Genomic DNA, 18,808 nt, shown 5'->3' on the forward strand with positions numbered 1-18,808 from the left:
AATACACACATTGTGTGTGCTGGGAATTCCCATGATTGAGAAAGGGACTGGGGAAGTCCACAAGGGAGATTTTTACTGAAGAGATCTGGTTCAAGCAATCTGAAAAAGATTAGAGACTTGGAGGAAGTATTAATTCTTGTATGCTTACCCTGAACAACTGTTTACACTGCTGCTGATTACTTGGTGATAATGGACTTTTGGTTTGTATGGATATCAATACAGAGGTTCTTAGCTTCTGTTGTGTTCACAGTTTCTAATGTTTTCACAGTGGGCTGCAGAATGATGGCTATTTCAGATTATGAGTTAGTTCCACACATGGCTTGGTTTTTTCCCATTTTGACATGTTACTTTTTGTAGTTTCCTTTTCATGAGTTTTAGTTTTCTCAGAAACTGAATTTTTTCTACCTGCTTAAAAGTAATTATGAAAATTTCAAGGTAAACATTCTCCCTTTTATTCTAGGGTTTGTTAAATCCATGTAATAAGAAAAGGCAATACATTTCTTCATCCAAGATTTATGCATTAATGTGCACCTCTATCTTTCCTCCCCTCATAGTATCAACCATTCATTTTGTTCACAGGAACAATTTAAGATTTCATAGTGTCATTGCCTGGTAAGGATTCTAACTTTTATCCTGTAAGTGTCTGGACAGTTGCCACCAAATGCCTGGCCCATGGTACCAGCTATCCTAAGAGGGAAGAGCATCACTGTTCATTCATTACACAACTATACATTTATCTGAAAGTCAGCTTGCAGGCATGGGTGCAGCTTACTGTAATGTTGGCCACTTTTTTCCATTATGAGAAACAGAGTAGTAGGGTCAAAATGCTCTGTTTGATTCCCTCTGCAGTCATTGTCCAAAAACTACAACTGTTACTTTCATATGGAAATAGGATGGTTCATTTATAGTCCTGAGCTGTAGCCTTGTAAGGAAATTCATAGTAACATGAACGTGGTGGATTATTTCTGAAAAATTGCTTTGTCTGATCTACCTAGAACCAAACAGACCATATTACAGCTATGTTTTTACACACAGAGATATTAAGAGAGGAGAACTCTTGTGCATACATGTGATTGATATAATAGTGATAATACAGATGTAGTTGTTGTTCTCTGCCTGGTTGGCAGGATGTTCTGATGAATGGCTTTTGCACAGCCAAAGAAAAGAAAGAAAGCACTAGTGGTGTCACTTAGGAGTTCAGTGTTTCTCAGTCTTCCTTGGTATAAGCCTTTTGTGAAATGTTGAGCAATACTGTGATTTCTTCTTGCAAAGAAATCTAGTATTTCTGTAAGCACAGTTGAGTTCCTTGTTGTCCAGATGACACGTATTTTTATAGACCACTCCCATGGTTTTACCCTGGCAGGCAGCTAAGCCCCACCCAGCCACTCACTCACTTCCCCACAGTGGCATGGGGCAGAAAGAAGAGTAAAAGTGAGAAAACTTGTGGGCTGAGATAGTTTCACAGTAAAGGAAAAGCAATGTGCACAAGCAAAACAAAACAAGGAGTTCATTAAAATGGGCAGGCAGGTGTTCAGTCACTTTCAGAAAAACAGGAAATCATGTAAATGTGATTTGAGCAGAAAGACTTTAACTCCAAACCCTTCATCCCTCTTCCCCTAGCTCCATATGTTGGGCATGACACCATACAGCGTGGATGGCTGCTTTTGTCAGTTCAGGTCAGCTGCCATGGCTGTGCCCCCCTCCAGCTCCTTGTGTGCCCTCAAACTTCTTGCAACTGGACGGAAAAATAAATCAAAAGTTACCATCAGCCAAAGCTTGTACACCCCAAGTAGATGATTCCTCTATTCCCATGACAGAACATTTCCCGTAAATCTTTGGCAGAAGGTTGTTCCTCTGAAATACTCACCTGAATTTTATTGAAAACTAAGTTTCCTGCATTATCTAAAATTTCCTTCTAAACATTTCTCTGGTTTCCATAAAAATTTCCAAGGTCTGGTAGGCCTTACCATTTTCTATGGTAACTACCTGGACACTCCTGCACATGTAGTCCTTACCTGACTGTCTAATTATCAGCTGTGGTTTTTTTTTTACCAATTTGCAAAGCATGTGAGTCAGATTTATTGGTCTGTGGTTCTCTTACTTCCTGCAACCTCTTTCTCTACAGAATTTTACAGAATATATAACATAGTTAGACTCATAGGAAGTGTGTATTTTATTTTCTTTAAAAAATACTGAATTTTGGTGAAAGGAAAAATAATTGTGGAAAGCTATCAGGTTCTCTTCCGTTTGCCCACTGAAACAAATGCTTTGAAGATAATTTTAATTTTTTCAGAGAGAAGAAAGTGTCATGGTTTGGGTGGCATACAGGCATCACAGAATGTTCTCAAACACCAGGAAACTTTTAGAACCAAATCTCTAAGGAAAGTAATTTACTTTTCCATCTTTCTGCTTCCCTGAAGCATCTGTGATAAAGGGAGGGAATGATGCTATGCCCTTGTGGGGGGATAGAATGTAAGAGAATAGAGATAGTGCAGAAGGCAATCTCATCCCTGAGGAGTTGTGGCTGTACTAATTACCAAAGATTAAGAACAGGCCTGCCCTTAATAGGCCACAGCTGTGTCCAACAAGGATGAGGGCTATAAAAGAGTGGGTTATGTAGTCGAGAAGGGAGTTGGAGTTTGTTGATTGTGCTGTGAGGAGCTGCCCGTGAGAAATCATTGAGAAGATATGGAAGATTTACAATAAGATAACAACATGCCCTTGCATAGGTTATTTCAGCTCTATGTTGACAAGAGCTCCCTTATGTTGGGCTAGCGATACTGATGTTTAACTCTTTTGCAAAACTTTCTGAGCTGAAGCAGCTTCTAGAGCTTCTGGGAGAAGTTCTGCCAAAGGTAGAAATTCATACCACAGCTTTCATTCCCTTGGGAAAACATCATGGCATAGGGTTTGGTTTACCATAGTTGTATCAACCCTATTTACATAATTTTCTAGCCTTCCTCTCTTACCCTGCCCTGCATCACATTTGTTTACTGCTAATGAACATATGTGGGTAGGTATTCAAGAGTGAAAAATATTCTTCTCTAGTAAGTACAGCTTTTTTTTGAAAATGTGGTTCATCTCTGTAGCACACGCCCTGCTGCCATCTCCAATTACTTGGTACTTGTTTGGCCTCTCTGTTGTTGAAGGAATTTTCTACTGGATGATTACCTGCTCTTTATGACAGCGATAGAGGAATGAAGAAACCAAGTTCCAAGCACTACTTCTAACAGACAATAATGACTGAATTAATTTGAAATCAAAAGAAATATTTTCTGGTCGTGGTGAACACGGAAAGGCTAGTTCCTCAAGGGAGGGAACTGGAACTCTGTATTAAAATTCTCAAGTCCTCTTGTGAAAGAACAGCTCTGACTTAAAATTTCTCAGTAGTATCCGAGATCATGTTTATTTCCTGTATTTAGCTTGGTGCAGCCACCTGTCAAGTTATGAAGCAGACATCAAGTAGCTGTTATTTGCTTTGAAAGCTTATGAGTATCATCTGGAAAAAAATGAATGGTCAAGTTCTGAGTCTTGTCTGAAAAAATATTTTGTTAAGAAAATGGGTAAATTGCCTGTGTAAACTTGCAATTCAGAGATTATGAGTAGCTTGAACGATGGTATTGTCTATTGATGCAGAGGATACAGCTCAGATCTAGTAGAATTCTGGGCATGAAAACTTCTAGGAAAAACAGGAAATCCTGCAAGAAGTTAGAGTAAGGAGACATTTTTTATGCTATGCAGCATTTTTATGTTTTCATTTCTAAATATTTTTTTTTTTTAGTTACACATAGCATTTTTGACTGTGTTTATCCAAGTCTGGTTGGCACTCCTGCAAAGTGTCTATCACTAGAATAACTTTTTTCCTTCTTAGAACTCTGTAGTATTTTTAAAAGAGAGAAGTAAAAAGAGAAATGTGAGGAAACTGGTTAGTGTATGAATAGTACAACTGAACCAGCATTTTGTGTGCAAATGTATAGCCTGGAAAAATGTATCTTATTCCACTTTAAAAAGTAAAATTTTCAGTTGATTATGTATCTTGTGATAAACTGTTGCAAATTCATGCAGCTCTATCATCTATGCAATATTTCAATTTGAAATGCAAATGAATACATGATAGTACAAAGAGCTGTTTGAAAATGAGGGAATAATGGATTTTTTTGTAAATTTATTAGAAATTTTTTCTGTTGGTCACAGTTGTACATTGTGATAATTGGCTATACATGGGAATAATGGATATTTCAGGAAAGCATGGACAGAACTGTTCAACCATTGCAAAGCTTTTGCTGAAAATTCTGAATTTAGAACTTGTAATTCCATGGTTGGGATTTCCATGTGGCTGCTTGAACACACACATTTAAACACAGCCAAAATAATTGCATGAAGTCTTGAGCTGTTGTTTGTGGATACACATTTTGAGGTTTGGGTCTGGATAGCTACAGGATAGACAATGGCATTAGTTGCTCAATATTTTTGTCTTGCTGCTGGAAATCCAGTGAGTAAACCAAGTGGATTTGTATTTTTGCACTACTGATGTCTGCCCACTTTTAAGGCTTTGGTAAATTGATACCCTCTGGGTAGATGATGTTGAAATATAAGATACTCTTTGGGGGGAAGGGAAATGCATTTTCTATTAAGCTAAATATAGACTAAATATAGATGTACTGCTAACTGTGCAGTGGAAGGATGGCAGTACTTTCAGTAGCACTTTTTAAACCATTCAGATAATTCATGGCAGCTTCAGGATGATTTAAGCATTATCTTTTTTGAGTCTACTTAAGGTGTTCATGTAAGACTTCATGAACAGGAGCTGATATGCAGATACTTTGCTTGGTGGATCAATGACTTGCACAATATAATCGCACAGTGTACAAAGCACACCATTATCAAATTTTATCTTAGAATAGTCCTTCCAAAAAAATTGCCTTCCTCTATCAATTGTTGTTGATAGCTTTATCCCATTGCTTCAGCACTCAAGAGGCCAAACCTCTAAGCGCAGCTGCATTGTGCACCTAGAAATACAATGGATATTTTACATCTGGAAAACATTGTTTAATAACAGGTGTAACTGCCACTGGCAAACATTTAGCATCCTTCTTACAGAACCTGAAACTGGAAGGCATTATCTGTCTTCACATCCAAAAGTGCGTGAGGAGTTGAAAACAATGAGATTATGCCTACCTGTAGGGAGAACTAGAGAAAATTAGCCATTAGAGACATCTAAAAGGATTTGGCTTCCACTGACTTGAAAGCTGTGTGCTTTAAGGCTGGGTCACATCAAGTATCAATATCCTAAGAGTGAAGTACTCAGCCTTATTTTATGAACCTTTTATGCAAGTGAGAGCCCTTCAGTCCCTGTCCACATGGTCAAAGATGTGTATGTGTTTAAGTGCTTTCTAGGACAGGGCTAAATTTCTTTGTGCCTTGCAAATGTAACCCTGTATTCATCTGGAAATGTCAGCTGAGTTTAGAACTTGTAATTGAACCCTTTTTTCATCTTGCATGGTCATCAGGACATGTCCTGCTGCGTTGTCAATTAGTGTGCAATAGTAGCAGTGAATTCGGGAATGGGAACTGGCTCACGTTCTTTGGTGTTGCTGACTGCCCATCCTGAAATACAAAGTTTTCCTGTCCAGTGGAGGATGGATATCTCAGTGCTTGTTTCATTCTTGTAAATTTTCCTTGGTGTGTAAATTTAAATGTTATGTTTGATGCTTGTGGACAAAGTGCCTGATGTTCATGCTGAACTTAGTGATGACATTTTCCTCATGATTGCCTGGAACCAACTGTATTTTTATTGCCTCTGGACCTTTGGCAGAAACCAGCTTCAAATCAGAACTCTTTTCTTGCATTTATGTCAACAAGGTAGTTGTGGTATCTTGAGACACTTAAACCAGAGCTGGCCAAGGGTGGGATTTCTTTTATATGGGAAATTATGATGTTTTGATTTTTTTTCTTGCAGATCATATTGCTCCAAAAATTCCAGATTTTTCCAAAAGGCATGTATTGTGAATTAAATGTTTTCCTAATTTCCCACCCCTAGCTGCCCCAGTCTACAGTTCAGATGGTGTTGAAAGATTCCTTTTTGGAACCATGGAGCAGGAGATTTGTCTCTGGACCCTGGTTCCAGCTGGTCTCTGAGGTGATGTTAGGTTTCTTGATGGAAAGTCAAGTTAAGATTTTTCAGTTTCTAGCTGAAACAAATTCATTGGGACTGCGTCTGTGTGTGCTGCAGAAGTTGAGCTCTTTAGTTTCAAGTTTGTCGCTTAATGATGAAGAGGTTTATGGAAAAAAAAAATCCCAAATGGCTGTAATAGAGTACATTTATTAGGTGAAATGTCACTAGTTCAGGATATAAAAGCACATTAATATTTATCACTCACTGTCTGCTATCAGCGATTATTATATGAAAAATTACTTTTGCTTTGGTATTTAATCTACTCTGATCTGAATAGAAAGTATTGTGTAAAAAAATTCCTGAACATAGCTATTCAAGAAGAATTGAGAGTGTTATACCAGTTTGGAGTACAATATACGGCTAAAGAGATGTTGGAAATATCCCCAAATGAACAAAATTCAGAAAATGCAACACTAAGGTTACATAAAAAAAACAAAACAAAACAAAAACAAAAACAAAAAAACAACCTCTGTAAAGTAATAAAAAATTCACATAAGACACCCAAATGCTTACATCTACCTTTTAGGTGAAGCTATGCAGCATATGTATGATTATGATGATGGAATTACACTGCTGAAATAGTAAAAAGTCTTAAATTAATTTTTAAATTCCATTTTTTTGCCCCCTCTGTTCTCCCTTTTCTGATAACATTACAGCATTCAAATGGATACAGACCCTTTCAACTTACAAGCTTTGCATAGAGATGCATAGCCCTGTTTATTAAAAAAAATCAAGATAAATTGTTAGCAATAATATTCACTTTCTTAGAGACTCAACAAATTCTTTGTTATGCCCCATAAATAGATCAGAATGAGAAAAAAAACCAGCAGTGTGGAATGAAAATGCACCTTGATATGATACCATATCATAGCAATCATATCCAACCATATCCTTTGTAATAGCCTAAAGACTCATGGCCATATAGGAACTAATATCTGTGATTTTTAGGCAGGTCTCAGTGACAATTGGCCATTCAGTTATCCCATGTCCCATCCTTATGGTAAAAGCTCTGAGGAAGTTCCAGGTGTACAAAAAAATTCTGACATACTCTTGCTGTTTTAGGGAAGAGGGTAGCAAAAAAGATCAGAGGATTACCAGGTCTAGACATGAAAGTACAAGAATTTTTCATTGTTGTTGGAAACAATGTGGGTAGCACGTTCCAACCTTGTGTTTGTCAGTCATGGTGTCGAGGTGCATGTGTGTGTTGGAGGCAGCAGTCCAATTAGAACACATTCAAATAGTTGTACTGAGGTTACATGCCTGTGGCTGGGGGGGACATGCCATTACTAATCCAGCTCTTGGCTGGATTACCTTTGAAAAATAAGAAATTGATTCCTCTTCCATGTGTGAAAAGCTTTTGGCCCTCTTGAGTCCAGTTTAATGTTGCATCTGGGCTGAAGAGAAAGAGGGTAATGAAGCCTTCACATCCTGTCTGGCTTCCTGCAGGCTTGATCAGAGGGGAGAAAGCCCTTTACCAGGAGCTTTGAGACATGCTGGGGTACGTTTCTAGAGCTGTATGCCAGGTTTTAGTCCCACTGGGTGCTATTAGAAATGACACCTGCAGTGACACCTGAAAGCAAGCCCACTTTTCTCAGTCCTTCAGCCCAGTTCTGAGACAAATGTTCTCTCTCCTTTCTATCCTCCATAGTTTTCAGAAGTTGTTGGAGTGAAATCAGAATCCAGTGCTCAAGTTCCAAACCAAGGTGCTTTGCTGTGAGATTTTTCTTTTTTTTCGGTCTTGTTGGTCATACAGAAGCCTATACATTTAGAAATGAAGGAATTGATATTGTGAATTCTGGTATCGGCTGGGGCAGTGTTCTTTTGCACATCTGTTCCCTCCACACAGCTTCCTGAACAAGATACATCTCCTTCTCTGTGGCATGTTCAGCTTCCATTCATGTCCCCAAGAATTTTTATATTAGGGCAGCTGAGAATTTGAGGTATGTTTTAGCAAAGGCATTGTAAAATTGAGTGAATTAGAATTAAAAAAAAAATACAAGAATGAAAAAAAAAAAATCTTTCTTCCTAATTGTAAGAAGCTCTGTTTTATTTCAGCTGTCTCTTTTCTCACCATCTCAGTTCTGTACACATATGGTTAATTTTTCCTTTGTGCCATTTAGAACCAAGTTTCCAGTAGAAAGAGAAAAATGTACGTAAAAACATAGTTAAGTGGGTTTACCCAAACCCCACTATGAATTGAAACGCATCCCTTTTCCAAATCTGTCACTTCTTCTTCCTTAACATAAATTACGTATTCAGTAATTCACTTATTTTAGCACTCCCATTTCTCCCAAGTTGTTGATGTAGCTCCAAACTTTTGAAATCTGGGTCATAATATTTCTTACTTTTCTCCAAATACTTCTAGTTTCCAGTTTCTAGCTTCTACTGGCACAGATGAATGTGGTGCAAGCAAAGTGCTCCTGCTCAGTAGAATCTGATGGTGGTCCTGTCCCACTGATGGCCATGAAGGGAGTAACCCTTGAGGAATGCTGTAATGTGCTCTGAAGATACTTTCCTGCCTTCCAGATGTGTGTTTATCCTGCCATATTTACCAGTACACTGAGAGACTATTTATTATCCTGAGTGTTAGTAGTCCTTTTAATTTTTTCCTAGCTTTGTGCAGAAGGAGATCTTTTTTCAGCATTTCAGCATTTGAAGAAATATATTTTCAGCTTTACTACAATTCTTAAAAGATGACAGCTGGAAATGAACTTTTTTAAATAAATGGTTTGCTCAATTAATTCAAAGATTTTTGTTTTCAAACTTGAATGAAGTCTAAAACTGAGATATATTTTGGAGTGATACAGAAATACTGAAAAATAGACCTGACAGTTTGGGAATTGAATGTGCATTGACTAATTGTGTTGTACTTTTTCACTTTTGGATGCTGACTCAGACCGTTCCATCAAAAAATTTCAAATCCACTTCCACATGAAAAATCTGTTGCTTGATATCTATTAACTCCCAAGCACTGAGAAGAGTTTGTAACTTAGAGCTAAATAAATCACCAGACTGTCTTTGAAACCTAAGATTTTAATATCCAGTCTTTTTGATGTAATGCACTGGCACCTGGGTTGTCTCCTTTCTGTGTGAGCTCTGGTGACAAAAGGGAATAGATCATACAAAGCACAGATCTAGCAAATGTATCTTCCTTTTCGGATTGCAGAAAATTCATACATGGGCTCGTTTGTACCATTTTAATTATTTTTGTAAAAATTATTTCCTACATAAAAAAAAAAAAAAAACCAGGGAAGTTTATTACAGACATTTGGTATTCAAAATCTGTGCTCAGGATAGTGGTATGACAAAAATTTGAAGTCTGATGGAGGGGGCTAGTCCATTACTTTCTAAAATTGTTGAATCATGCTTATCTCATACTTTGCTTTATAAACGACTGTTTAGGCCATTGATGACCTATGCTTCAACTATAAAAAATCTAAAATTAAAATCTGGTTTATTGGCTAGATGCACAATGTGAGCCATCATCTTCTTTCTAGTAGTTGCTCATAACAGTTGCTTGCAGAATAGGTATGAACAAAACAGGCTGCATGTAGAGTGAGCATTTCCTAGGTATATTCTGCAAGTTCTCCCGTCCATAGCCTTGGCCTGATTTACAACCATGGATAAGAATTTCAGTAGTGCTTTTTTTTTAAATCTGTAAACTAAAAAATTAACCTCAAATGCATGAAGCAGATGGTATAAAATCTAGGTTTAAAAAGTTTGGAAGTAGAACTGTTATTGCAGATAGGTCAGGTAGGGTGATATTTAATGTTGTCTTTTATCAGCAATTCAATTTTCTCTTGAAGATGCATATTTCCTGAAATACTGATGGTTTACTTTATTTATTCATACCTTGCAATTTTGGCTGCCTGTGATTAAGCCGAGTGTTTCCTAGAGGATTTATAAGGCATTTCTAAATCTTCATTAAACATTTTCTGTTGGCTTTTGAATAGACATCCAGTAAATCACAGAGGAACTATGACCAAATGTGTCTGGCACAAGGTTCTTCAGTGTATACTGAAAATTATGTTTAAAACTTCTGAAGGAAGAGGGCAGTTGGCACAAAGCAAAGCATTCACTGGAAGTATGTCTATACTCCTGTGCCAAACTGAGGTTTGTGTTATGCCCTCTGCCATGCAATAATTTTGTAAAGAGTAATAAGATTAACAGTCTTTTATGTTCTCAATAGTAGTAGTATCATTCAAGTTTTGTCTAAGTACCAGATAATATGTTGGTAAGCATTGTGATGTTATTATTATTTATGTAAAAATGTTCTCTGGAGACTTAAACTTTTTTCTTTAATTAAAAAAATAAAAGGAAAAATTTGGCAATAGCAGTCCTTGTGGTTTGTGATTAAAGAGTACTCAAAGAAACTATAATTAAAGTGTGATTTTTACTATAATGTTGACCACAGGGGAAAATCATGATTAATGTGCAACTAACTAGTAGAAATATCCTTGGTCAGGATATTTTTATGGTTTTATACTGAAAATCTTTAAGCAATGCTCAGAAATTCACCTATTATATGCATGTATGTTTTGTCTTTTAGGGCATACAGGACGATTATTGAAATCTCTGTGTTTCACCAGTCTGTCATTTCTGCTGCTGCACATCATCTTTCAGATTACAATAAACAGTCTTGAAGCTGCAAAAACTATTGAACCTGGTTTTAACTGTGAGTAAAACATTTTAGATTTTTTTAGCATTTTAAATGTCCAAATGTTTCAGTAGTTTGAAAGGTGAAGGGTTGATAAGAAGGCACTTAAGTCTGTGCTCCTGTGGGTTTGCAGCTTGCTCTTGTTTTCCAGCTTTTTACCTTAAAAATTACTTAGTAAGGTAGGAAGACTGTAAGGGCTTAAGAAACAAAAGAAATCTTTAACTATTATATGTGTATATATATATAAAAAGCTATTTTTTCCCACCAGAGATGCATTTTCTTTGAGCTTACCACTGACTATTGTTATGACTTCATCTTTTACATCTTTTAGGTTTTCTCAAAATCACATCAGAACCTGAGGAAACTACTCATTTCTGTCATTAGATAATAATTAAGTGAATTAATAGTAAAATGAAATAAAGTAATAAACTTCCCTCTATCCATCTATTATGCCCCTCTCTGGCAAAACTCTCTTTAGTTTTTAATTTAATTTAACTTTAAATATTGATTCCAAAACTTTTATTTCCAAACAGTATTTGTCCCTTTCTTGCCTGTGTTGTATAGGAGGAAGGATCTTCAATTTTTCATTTATGTGTAAGCTCTCCTTACAAAATGTCATGCAATATATTTTATCTTCCTTTCTCAGGAAATGTTGTTCAATACTTCAGAAAGCAAACATTCTTTATTGTGCTGAAGTTAATTAAAATATCTATCCTGTGATTTATATATGTAATCTCCAGGTAGAAACTATTTGTACTTGTCTTACCATGCTTACATTTAACATTTAAACCTGTCAACTTACCTTTGATAAACGTTCATTTAATTTATCACAAGGTATGCTGCTGCCACTTGACTAAACAGCTGTACTACAAGTCAACACAAGAAACCTTATGTGATGTGAAGGATTTGACTTAAATAATAAAATCCTAAGAAAGCTTGAAGTTAGCATTACCATTTCACCTTTAGATTAAACCACTTCCTAAAGCAAAAGGCATAATTGTGTTCATGAAATACCAGTTTCACCTGGAGTATCTTGGGCTCTGTTGGTTTGAATGAGGCCTTCAGAGTCTAAAAACATACTTTTTTTTTTTTTTTCCCCAAAAATTCACTGAGTGAGCTGGATTAATTGTTTTCCATATGTGTTTAATGTTCTTATGACTGTAAAGACATAACTTTTACGTAGATTGGAGGAATTGCATCATCTAGACACCGTTTGTATGAGTAAAGAATTCCAAGACAGAGTTGCATCCACTGGCTTTTTCCTCCTTTTGTGGTGAGAACCGGGGTCTTTAGTGGGAATTAATATAATTATTTCATCCTGAAGAGTCCACTCTTTAAGATGAAATGTACGATGTTTTACTGTTTATTCACATTTGTCGAGTGTAGCAGCTCCTCTTTCAGCTGCCGCTAGTAATGATCTCCTTCCTTGGGGCACCACAGGGCAGTGGGTGTAGCTGTAGGAGTGCATTAAATGTTATCAGACTGCTCTCTGACACCAAGGCCACTCGACATGACATTCCCACACACTCACCATTAAGCTCTTTTTGCCTCCTGAGTGCAAAGGGTGTTTTGAAGTTGCCTGTTGGGAATGTTTTGTCCCAGAGGAGCACCCAAACTGTACCCAAGTTGTTTGGGAAAGAAGCTGTTGACCAAAGTTGTTCTAAGAGTTTTTAAACCGTTTAGCAAGATTAAATATTCAGCTGTTGAATTTCAGTGCCTGAATACTGAGTAAACTGGCACCATTTTGTTTACTTTACAGCTGCTGAGATCCAGGTGAAGCCAATTAAAAGGGCAATCTGATACTGGCATTACTGGACCCCCAAGATGCTGAAGGAGAAGTTTAAGACTGTTGTAAATACAGGGGCTAGAAAAGGCCAAAGCATTTGCTAGGTCAGGGAATAAGGTCAATTACTGTCATTTAATGACACCAGAACTTAGATGTTCCTGTGTGGGTGAGGAGAGGACAGAATTCCTGCTTCAGAAAGCCCCTTGGTAGTACTTCTCCTTGTAACAATTCAGTGACACAGCCCCACTGGTTTCCTGCTCCCCAGCCATTTGAGGAGGGCTGTACAAAACTGACTGCAGATGTGGGCTAAGCCATAGCTGGAGAAATGACAGCGCTTCGCCCATGGCGCCTTCACAGCTTTATGATCTCTGCATTTTAGACTTGCTGTTAATGTTTATCCAACTCTTTGTGCTCAATAAGAAGTTCAGAAGTGTAGACTGGAAGACTGATGTGTTGTGTTTCTCCAGCCAGATCCAGATCCACTATTAATAAAACATTTTTTTACAGCTACAGTCTTTTCTGATGCTTATCATTAGGAAATTTTTCTTCCATTAGTCAAAATATCCTGTCTTCATCCTTCAGCCTGATGTGGAAATGAAGAAAAACTTTCCATTAGTCTTTATGGTTACCCATTTTGTATTTGAAGGCTGCAGTCACATTTGTCATGTGTACTCTTTTCTGTCATTCTCTTCTATTTTCACAACCTCAGCCCCTTCAAACTTTCTTCATGCATCGCATTTTCTAGGAAAGAGATTATTGTTATTGTGGTTGGTCTACTTCTGTTTTCTCCTAATTTTTCAGATATTTCTTGAAGCTCAGTGTCCAAAGCTAGGCACTATTTCAGCTGAGAATTTAGTAGCATATACTGAAATATAACAATTACCCAAGTGTCTGCAAGTCATACTCCCTATTTATGAATTACTGTATAGTACTTTTTGCAATGGTCTCACACTTTTTATTTGTAATTCACTGAAATCCACAAATCCTTTTCTTGAAAACAGACCATGTTTTTTCAATCCCATGTTTATGTAGGTGAGTATTCTTACAGTGCAGTGGAAGTCGATGATTGCCTGTTTCTTTCTCTAGAAAGTTTTATTTATCAAGACTGTTCTATCTCCTTGTTTGGTAGTGGCTTCTCTGAGAGGGGCCTTCTGCAATAACACCTTTAAGGGGTTTTGGATAAATAATTTTTTGCTTTTCCTTTAGTATTTATTTTGATTTTTCTGAAATTGTAACATGTCCCCAAGTTTAAGTAAATCAAACCATAAAAGGAGCTAGTGAATGCTATGGCAGGTCCCCTCTTAATTATCTACCAAAGGTCATGGGAGTCTGGGGAGGACCTTGCTGACTGGAAGCCAGACAGTGTTATTCCAGTTTACAAAAATGGCATGAAGAAAGGTCCAGGAATATACAGACCAGTTATTCTAACCTCAGTTCCTGAAAAAAGTATAAAAAAAGTTTATATTAGGTAGTACTTAAAGACAGTTAAAGGACAATGCAGTCATCAGGCATGGTCAACACAGGTTCACAAAGGGATACTCCTGTTTACCCAATTTGATACCCTTCTATAGTAAAGTCACCTGCCCAGTGGATGAAGGGAAGGTGGTGAATGTATTTATCCTGTACTTTAGTAAGGCTTTTGATACTGTCCTCCCAGAAAAAAATTATTCAGTAGATTCAAGATGCGCTTGTTTTGTGTACTGCTGGAAGGGCGGGGCCTGAAGGGTTGTAGTTAATGGGGCCGCAGGACCCTCAGGGCTCAGTTCTAGAGCCAGTCCTATTGTCAGTGTATTTATCACTGATCTGGATGCAGGAGTTGAATACACCATTAGGAATTTTGATACCAACAATGATCAAAGTGGGAGGTGTTGTCTGGGACAAGATGCCTTGCAGAGGTCTTTGTGTAGCTAATCTAACTCCTGGCAATTTCAGAAATAGGTGAGAGGGCAGGATAATACTGGTTGCAAATGCTGTAGGTTAGTTTGTTTCAATATTTTCAAATGCCAATTTTCTGAATCAAAAGATCATTTTCTGGTTTTAGTTTTTCTTTTCACACTGCTGTATAAAAAACCTATGATAATATTTTTATTTTGGTAACAGAAAAATGTTTAAATTAGAAGTATGATAAAGACTATCACCTCTTAAACCTTATACAGTTATAGTTCCATTTTGGAAATGAAAAACAACCATCCTTTTATCATTTATGTCTAGAAGCAGTTTTAGTTGAGCCCATCTGCACACACAAACCAGACATATGGAATTTCAGGTTCATTTCAAAACATTCTGCTATTATCCTGGACTTACGTAATTCAAAATTGGTTTAGGATAATTCCTGGAATGTTTAACTTCTTTGGTTTGTTATCTTTTTCATCCCCTTCCTTTTTTAGAGTTCATATAGCTTCTCTTGCAGGATGGCTACAAAATGCTACAGCATTCTCTAAATGATGTTGGCGTGTTGATAGAGGTTTAAAAATGTTTGGCCAACAGAAGGTTCTTGTTTCTCAAGAGCCTTGTGACTATTGCCTAGCACTAATAAAATTTTGCAGTTAGTAGTCTTTATTTAGCTTAATGAAAGATTTCTGGTTAGCCACAAATTCAGTGTGTGGAGCTAACATTGAATACCTCCCAGATATAGAAAGGAAAAGAATTAATACAGAAAGGGTGAGCTCAGCTAATCCTAAGCCATCAAGAGCTATGTAATTAAGCTTGTTTCACTGATATCTCCATATAATAGCATGATTTTGAAATATAGCTGTATTCATTCAGTAATAGAATTTCATAATTAAGTTCATATTTCTGATGGAATAAAATTCTGATTATTAGATTATGAAACATCTTTTGAGTATAGAACCCGTCAGGCAGGCAGTTGAAGATTAGGCCACAAAGTAATAGTTGCATTCTCCAGTATGTACAGTATGGCTGTTTCCTAGGACTAGTTTTAAAAATCTTTAAAAATGGCAATACCGCTAGCAGGAATGTTTTCCACAATGTTAATTTTAAACTTTACTTCCAATCAATTAGTGCAATTATTCCTCATCATAATAACTCTGTAAGTATACACACTGTGAGTGTATCTTCTTGGGTTTAGTCAGCCTTTAAAAGAAGTCTTTCTTTTTCCACTAACTGTAGTGATGTACATCCACTTCTTTTTTTGTGCTCCTCTATCATTCCTTGATCTTGACTTCTGTGAATGAATCTACTGAAATGCCTATTCTCCGGAACAGTATTTTTGTTCATGAGAAATGCAACTTAGACCACTTTAACTAATCACTAATTAAGTTTGTAGTCAATATTTGTAAGAATACAAAAAAGAGCACTGAAGATATTTTTGGATATTTTTCTTATACATCACATAAATGAACTGATGGAATTTAAATGGGTACCTTGAAATCCTTCTATAGACTTTCTATGAATCTTTGTTTTTTGTGCCTGCTTGGAGTGCTTTATTTACAAAATGGTTATATGTAGAAAAGGGGAGAATAGATTTAAAGCACCAAGTTGCCTAGATAGCTTCTCTGTTAGATCATGGGAACTAAAATCAGATAATTCTCTGTCTCTGGTATGCCATGGTGAATGTCAAACAAATGCATGCCACCATTGTGGAATCATAATAACTTTCTGCTTTAGATAAATTTTGAAATGATTTCTTGGCTTAAAAGACCATTTTGTGTTTGCATTACTACCAGCATGTCCCTGAGGTATTTTGTTATATTAGGAAGCAGCAATACCCAGTACAAATAAATTATGTCTCACCATTTATTGAAAGCTCAGGCTCAGGACTGAAGCTGACCTTTCACAGGAATGAATAATTACTCTTTCCTATGTACCTGGTGAGATTTCATGCATTTATATCTTCCTGAGTATACTTCTAAGGTTGTCCTGATTTTGTAAAGTACTGCTTTGGTAAAGATTGCTGTTTATTGCTGGATTAATTAACTCACTGGAAATAAAGATGCTGCTATTGTTTCTAAATGGAAAAAAGGTTTAAAAGATTCCATACAGGGTTTCATATTTCTGTTTCAAAGGTAGATGAATGCCAGTCTTTCAAATACCATGATTTAGTGGTCCAACTCCTGTCTGAGGGCTGAGTGTATCTCAAGGCCCCTTGTTGGCTGTTTTGACGCATCATTTCATGGGAGAATGCCTTGAAAACACATATTTTGAAAATATTGGAAATTTTAAATACTATTTTATGAAAAATATTCTGATAATTTCCTGTTAGTTGTATTGATAATTTTGGCAATTTTGCTTTCAAAAATATTGCTTCATATGAAATTATTCTAAATGGCATTAAGAAAACAAGCAAGTTTATTGTAAGAAGCTTCTGAGCAGAAGTCATAGCAAAGTAAGCATCTTTATACTGAAAAAGTCATTATGTCCTCTCCAATGGTTTTACTTACCAGAATAAAAGCTAAGTTATCATCATTAAAGCATGCTCAAGCACTGCACCCCAGGCAAAACAGCTCATTCTTCTCTAACAAACACATCCATATCTCAACCAGGCAAATGCTTAATGTACTTTCCAAACACCTAGTTTAACTGCAAATTTGAGATTTTCAGTGATCTCAGTTGTATGTGCATCATACTCCTTTCTTACTCAGAAAAGTCGATATTTCAGTGTCTTTCCCAATATAAGTGGCCCTTGTCTTGCAGAACATCTACATTTTAATCATATTTTTGTGTGTAATCTAAAAGATTATAATCTTGGCCAAAATCTGAGCAAAAAATGATGCCTTTAAACATCTAAGAAACAGTTTATTCTGTTATCACAGTCATCAGATTGTACCTGTGTGGTTTCTGTACAAGCAGCAAGTAGGTTTGGAAATGAACTCTTGTTTCAAGAGCAACTGTGGAATGTCCAGTTTAGCAAAAGTATTATAGGATGAAACAACCAGCTGTAGCACTGCAGAAGAATCAGAGTAACCTTTCATTGAGAGTTTATATATTTTAAACTCAGTTATCTGAGCCTGTGATGTCTATGACAGCCAATATAGTACAAATTTAGTCCAGACTTTTAGCTAGATGAGTTCCAGAGTGGTGAGTGGTGCCTCAGTGGGAAAAATAATTTTTAAACCAATATTTTAATAGAAGAGGTTACACAGGTTCTTCATGCTGCCAACAAGACTGATAATACTAAATTCCATAATATAAAAGTCTATTTTTAATGGAATTTAGGTGCCTACGTATTTTTGAAGTCCTGAACTACAGTGTTTATTAGTTAAATCAGTACAGACAGTTGCTTAGAAAGTCTATTTGTTCAGGTTTTATGAAAGATGAATGCTGTGATTCAACCTCAGATGACAAGTAAGTAGCACACAGCTGCTTGCTCCCCCTACGTCCCAGTGGGATGGAGAGGAGAATTAGGAGAAAAAAGATAAGGAAAAGCTCAAAGCTCATGGGTTGAGGTAAGAACAGTTTAATAATTTAAAGAAAGTAAACTACTACTATTGCTGCTTCTACTAATTTTACTGAAAAAAAAAAAAAAAAGAGAAAAATAAAACTCAAGACACACAAGTGACACACACAAAATAGAATTGCTCGTCACTGGCTGACCAATGCTGAGCCTGTCCCTGAGCAGCAAACAGTCCCTTCCAGCCAACTCCCCAGTTTATATACTGGACGTGACAGTCTGGGGTATGGAATATCCCTTTGGTCAGTTTGGGTCAGCTGTCCTGGCCGTGCTCCCTCTGAGCTTCCTGTGGACCTGCTTCGCTGGCAGAGCATGAGACACTCCCAAGTCCTTGATTTAGGGTATGCACTACTTAGCAACAACCAAAACATCAGTGTGTTATCAACATTATTTTCAAAATAAACCCAAAACACAGCACTGTACCAGCCACTAGGAATAAAATTAACTCTATCCCAGCAAAGCTAGGGCAGTCAGTTACTTCTTGTGGTTTGATGTTGTATTTTATGTCTTCAGCAAACTATGTGAAGCTTCATTGCCTGTATTGCTACCAGGATGCTAAAGCCTGAGCACATGAGAAGCTGAAAATGTTTGCAGAATGCAGGTTAATAGAATTTTATAAAGCTAACTGTGGAAACTTTATTAAAAGTCAATATGTGGATATTGTCCTTCTTACCCAAAGCAGTTAAGCCTGTCTCTTGGTGAAATGCCCAGTGCCACGTGGATTGAAAAAAAAAATCTGCTTTGACTTGTAAATTCCTCTAAGGAGCTTTTCCTCTTCTG

At 36.8% G+C, this 18,808-nt stretch overlaps 1 protein-coding gene across 3 annotated transcripts in view; it reads left to right on the forward strand.

The window, feature by feature from the left end:
• The window catches only part of PIEZO2 (piezo type mechanosensitive ion channel component 2), a 287,559-nt gene that overhangs the window by 91,846 nt on the left and 176,905 nt on the right, over positions 1-18,808 (forward strand). For all 3 annotated transcript variants that reach the window (XM_059857974.1, XM_059857981.1, XM_059857989.1), the window contains exon 3: positions 10,725-10,850. In XM_059857974.1, the coding sequence (XP_059713957.1) occupies positions 10,725-10,850 (126 nt within the window). The remainder of the gene's footprint in view (positions 1-10,724; positions 10,851-18,808) is intronic.

Source organism: Haemorhous mexicanus, chromosome 1 (assembly GCF_027477595.1).
Source record: "Haemorhous mexicanus isolate bHaeMex1 chromosome 1, bHaeMex1.pri, whole genome shotgun sequence".
Classification (NCBI taxonomy): Eukaryota; Metazoa; Chordata; class Aves; order Passeriformes; family Fringillidae; genus Haemorhous; species Haemorhous mexicanus.